General features: G+C 56.2%; 2 protein-coding genes across 2 annotated transcripts; both read left to right on the forward strand.

Annotated features, from left to right (window-relative positions):
• The first annotated feature begins 646 nt into the window (after positions 1-646).
• Positions 647-2,459, forward strand: LOC113203555 (uncharacterized). Its single transcript, XM_052276248.1, has 4 exons — positions 647-896; positions 1,358-1,792; positions 1,875-2,205; positions 2,285-2,459. The coding sequence occupies exons 1-4, from the start codon at positions 711-713 to the stop codon at positions 2,386-2,388; spliced, it is 1,056 nt and encodes a 351-aa protein (XP_052132208.1). The 5' UTR covers positions 647-710; the 3' UTR covers positions 2,389-2,459.
• A 366-nt stretch (positions 2,460-2,825) lies between these two features.
• LOC113203553 (BTB/POZ domain-containing protein 9) lies at positions 2,826-4,888 on the forward strand. The gene has a single exon (XM_026418311.2). The coding sequence runs from the start codon at positions 3,376-3,378 to the stop codon at positions 4,849-4,851; it is 1,476 nt and encodes a 491-aa protein (XP_026274096.1). The 5' UTR covers positions 2,826-3,375; the 3' UTR covers positions 4,852-4,888.
• The last annotated feature ends 6 nt before the right edge of the window (positions 4,889-4,894 follow it).

The raw sequence follows: 4,894 nt of genomic DNA on the forward strand, positions 1-4,894 counted from the left end.
GGGGGGGTGCACTTGTAGTTCTGCCGCGGCACCGCCTCGACCAAGCGCACCCGCGCGGGGGAGGAGGCGGAGAAGGCGGGGGGTGACAAGTGACGAGTCCGTGACGACATGGCGCCGGGAGCAACGGCCCCGGGCTGCGACCTTGGCACACACTGCACCACACGTGACACGTCACGTGACTCCATTAGCTGCTTGTGCCCTAATTGTGACGGTTGTTGGCCCGGGCCAGAGCCGCTAGCGCCGACCGACGTATGTTAACGAGTGGGATTGGCGCCGCCCCGCCTCCGCCGCCCCGCGCTGCCCGACCCGACTGCTGCTCCGCGGTCCTCCTCCGGGAAGCAGCGAACGTGAACGTATACCCTCTGTGATTCTGGAAGGGACAACGGGCGTAAACGCTCTGGTTTGCCCGTCGCCCTTTTGCCTACAGCCGCGGACGTATGGCGGCAGCTGGCAACCCCGAGCCCCTGAGGCGCCGCCGTGCGAGTAGGCAACCCGACTGCATGCCTGTAAGGCGGTACAGCATACACACAACAATCTCGTTTGCGTCGTTCCGGGCGCATGAGCCCCCGCACGAACGTACTGTTCTAACTTACCATGCATAGGCCAGCCAGTCCGAGTAGGACGGCCTCCCACCGTTGTGGCCCAGACCACTGTAACCCCTTTGTCCTCGTCCCGCAGCGCTGGTGTGCCGCTGCTCGGCGCTCCGCGACATGATGCTGGTCATGCCGCCGCTGGCGCGCGCGGGCAACAGCGTCACCCTGCGCTGCCTGTACGACCTGGAGGGCGCCAAGCTGTACGCCGTCAAGTGGTACCGGGGGAACTTCGAGTTCTACCGGGCCATGCCCAACGAGACCCCCGCCAAGCAGGCCTTCCCCTACCCGGACTTCCACGTCGACGTGAGTGCACTGTAAAAATCATCTGTGGAGATATTTAAATGTAAAGACGGCCCAACGGTCGCAGTTATACACTGGCAATCGAGCAAGAAGCATGCACGTAAAGGCCTCATCGCACAGATAACTGCCGAATAACGAAATAAAAAGAGTGGCCCCCGAAATGGCGCCATACTATCTGACCTCAGTGGTGGCCTCTCGTCTTGATTTGAACGAAGCCTTATCAACGTAAGCAGCCATACAGGAGGTTGGTCCATGGACCCCTTCCTTTATTTTGCTTATACTGTACTGAATGCAGTCGTGAGGGCGGGTTGCATACTCATACGGGGCAATAGGGCGCCGTGGCGAGTGCCGGTAGGCAAGCCCGTCCATACGCCAGCGTGCGGAACAGTATAAGCAAAATAAAGGAAGGGTCTATGGAACACCCTGTATAGAACATAACGATAACTAACTTGTCGTTTTTGCAGCTGTCGCAGTCCGATGAGCACCAGGTGACCCTCCGGCGCGTGTCGCTGCTCATGTCGGGCACGTTCGCCTGCGAGGTGTCCACGGAGGCGCCCGCCTTCATCACCCAGGTCAAGAAGGGTCAGCTCCTCGTGCTGGACACGGTCCGGCGGCCGGTGCTGACCGTGTCCAAGAACGTGTACCGCCCGGGCGACGAGCTGGAGGCCAACTGCACGTCGCCGTCGCCGTCCAGCGCGGAGCCCGTGGGGCCCCCGGGGGAGTGGCCGCCCAGGGGCAAGGTGCACTTCGGGGCCCCCGCCGGTGCTCCCGGGCTGCCGCTGCTGCCGGAGGTGCCGCCGCTGCAGCCGCACCAGCTGACCGCCGAGCAGCGTCGGCACCTGGAGAAGGAGGCCGCCAACGAGCCTGTCTCCTTCGGCTTCTGGGTCAACAACCGGCCGGTAGGGCTCCGCGCGCTCGCGCACTGGAGGCGAGGCCTTCGTCCAGGGCCCCGCCTGACGCCTTCCACCCTCTCGTGTGCAGGTCCCTGCGGCGCTGGTGGTCCTGGGCGTCTCCAGCGCCACGCTACGCCGCCCGCTGCTCGAGGAGGACTTCTCCGCCAACGGCGAGCTCCGCCTCAAGTGTGTGGCCACACTGGCTGACAAGTACCGAGAGCCGAGCCACGTCGTTACCGTCCGTCGTCAGGAGGAGGACGAGGAGGAGGAGGGCGATGAAGAGGAGGGCGAGGGCGAGGACACGGAGGGCACCGTCGAAGAGCCTCCGCCCGTTGTCACCGAAACGCATCCTGCTGTCCACACCGCCGTGGACGCCCACGACCGCACCGGCACCTCCCTGGATCTCACTGCCAGTTCCCGTAAGTCCGGACGTCCTGCCCACAAAGTACCTACTTTGATCCGGATGTGCGAGTGACCGTGTTGTCCCTCTGGTTGCAGGTGCCACTGCGGGGGCGGGCCCGGCCGCGCACTGCAGCCTGACGTGGGCGGTCTTGCTGGCCGCCCTAGTCGCGCTGCGGAGGGACTTCCTCTACGAGAGCTAAAGACTTTGTTCCTGATGTGAGAGTATAACGCGCCTGTTTTGTACATAATAAATTGAACTGTTTTTATAAAAGTGTGTCGGTTAAGATTATTCAACAAGTCATATGGTGATGGCATGGCACCTTCGCCCGAACAGGTAATAGAGGCCTTCCTTCAGATGCACATTGTCTTATTTGCATCTCAGCCCGGCAGTAGGATCTAGTTACCAGACAGCGTTATCGAGAAATTAAGGCAGGTTCCCAGTTGGCGGGTCTCTGCCTATCGCGGCAGCTACAGCTACAACCCCAGCCTTGATCGTGCCGGAGACGCTCCGGCTCCGGGGGCGAGTCCAGGCGGCTGCACCTGTCGCGGACTTCCTTTTTGTTTGGCACGCCGGGGGCAGGGCAAGGGGCAGGGGTGTGCCAGGAGGGCAGGGCGAGCCGGGGCCGGGGGGCAGAGCGGTCGAGCGGGCGTGAGGCAGGCCAGGGGGCAGGCCAGCCAGGCAGGCCAGGGTCAGCAGTCCTTGGTAAGTACGGGTGTAAGAGCGCGGGGCAGCCGTGGGGCGTCCGCGCCTGCTCCGTGGGCCCGCTCCTCGCGCTCCGGTCGGGCGGAGAGACGGGGAGGAGGGGGCGGGGGACGGGAATGCTGAGGTATGTGGAGTAGAGGGGGAGGCCGGTGACCCGCTACCTACCTCTCTCTACCTGCTTCGCCCGGTCGTGTGGAGCGTTCTGGCTGGGGCTGGACTGGAGTCAGAGCAGAGTCAAGCTGCTGGAGTCAACGCAGCGCATCACTTCTGCGTCTTATTCCGGCGTCGCTCTTCAAAGTGTTCTTCAAGATCGGAACGTGAGGGTGCAGATCGGGAGGCCAGGGGTGCCCCTCTCCGAATCAGTCTTAACTCAACCAGAGCTGCTGACGTTTGGACCACCGGATTGCAAGCAGCTCATAATACCTGCCATGCAAAGCTTTAAGTTTTGATGGAATGATTGTGTAGTTTGACAGTTTTCCTTCACATGATGGGATCTAGAGTTGCTCCCCACTGCCCAGGGGATAAGGGCATTCCTCGCCTTCTTGAAGATCTGCAACGGCTAGCTGAAGACCACGAATCTGCTGACGTTGTTTTTTTAGTCGGGAGGGATGAAGTGCCAGTTTATGCTCATCGAGTCATACTGATGGCTCGATGCAAAAGTTTTCAGACAGCAAAAAGAGGCGAGCTCTGTCGTATACCTGGGTGTTCTGTTGCTCCAGCGGCTCCAGGAGCACCCACTCCTGTGCGGCTTCCTCAATTTCAAGGGGATACATTCAAGTTATTTATTCTGTATGTATATACAGGTACAATCATGCTTCAAGATAGTGCGGTTTTTGAAATGTTGACACTTGCTCAGGATTTGGGTGTGGAAGAATTAAAGAACTGCTGCGAAGACCATGTATCATCTACTCTTTCTGTGTTAAATGCTTGTACTTTCCTAGCAGCGGCTCTTGATATACATGATCGAGCAGCTGGTGGTAAAGGAGCCAAATCTTTTGTTGACCGGTGTACATCATATATAGGGGAAAATGCACTAGAATGTGTTAAGACAAATTCTTTTCTGAATCTACCAAAAGAAGCTTTGCTCAAATTAATTTCATCTGATCACCTGGCTTTAGAAGAGGAAGATGTATGGAGAGCAGTGCTGAACTGGGCAAAACATCAAGCTGGTGTCACGCAACCAACAGCTCACTGGACAGAAGAGGAAAGAGTCAGAGTTTGTCAGCACCTTGCCGGAGTAATCAATCATGTTAGGCTTCTGTTGATTGACAGTCAGGTATTTGCTGAAGAAGTTGAACCAACCGGTGCTGTGCCTATGGAATTATCACTTGAAAGGTATCGATATGCAGCATTACCAAACAAGTTCAAAGAGAGATCAGAGGACAAGCGATTACAGCCTCGGGTTTCTTTGAGATTATTTCCCGGTTCACAAATCTTGGTCAAAGAGAAGACTTCATTACAAAGAACCCTAAATTCATGGTATGGAAATGCAAAGCAACAATGGAGATTAGTATACAGAGCATCAAGTCATGGCTACTCAGCTGAAGCTTTTCATAGACATTGTGATGGGGTTTCACCAACATTTGTAATTGTTCTGGGTACTATGGGAGAAATTTGTGGAGGTTTCAGTGATGTAGCATGGGGTAAGCCAAACACAAAAGGCCACTATATTCCTTCTGAAAAGGCCTTCCTATTTACATTAACAAATTCAGCAGGTCTTCCTCCTACGAAATATGATATCCAAAAGAAACCCTATGCCATATGCTACCATCCAGAATGTGGCCCAATTTTCGGAGGTGGAGCTGACTTGTTAATATCCAACAATTGTAATACTAACCTTGACAGTTATTCTAATTTGCCTCATTCCTATGATGGTGATGGAGCTTCAAGTAGTGTGCTTATGGGTGACTACAATTTTTCTGTCTTGGATTACGAAGTGTTCACTCCATCAAACAAATAATTTCTGATGTCTTATTATAAAACTCCTATAATTGGAAATGTAC

The sequence above is a fragment of the Frankliniella occidentalis genome, unplaced genomic scaffold (assembly GCF_000697945.3).
Source record: "Frankliniella occidentalis isolate FOCC.00 unplaced genomic scaffold, Focc_3.1 Scaffold2230, whole genome shotgun sequence".
In the NCBI taxonomy this organism is placed as follows: domain Eukaryota; kingdom Metazoa; phylum Arthropoda; class Insecta; order Thysanoptera; family Thripidae; genus Frankliniella; species Frankliniella occidentalis.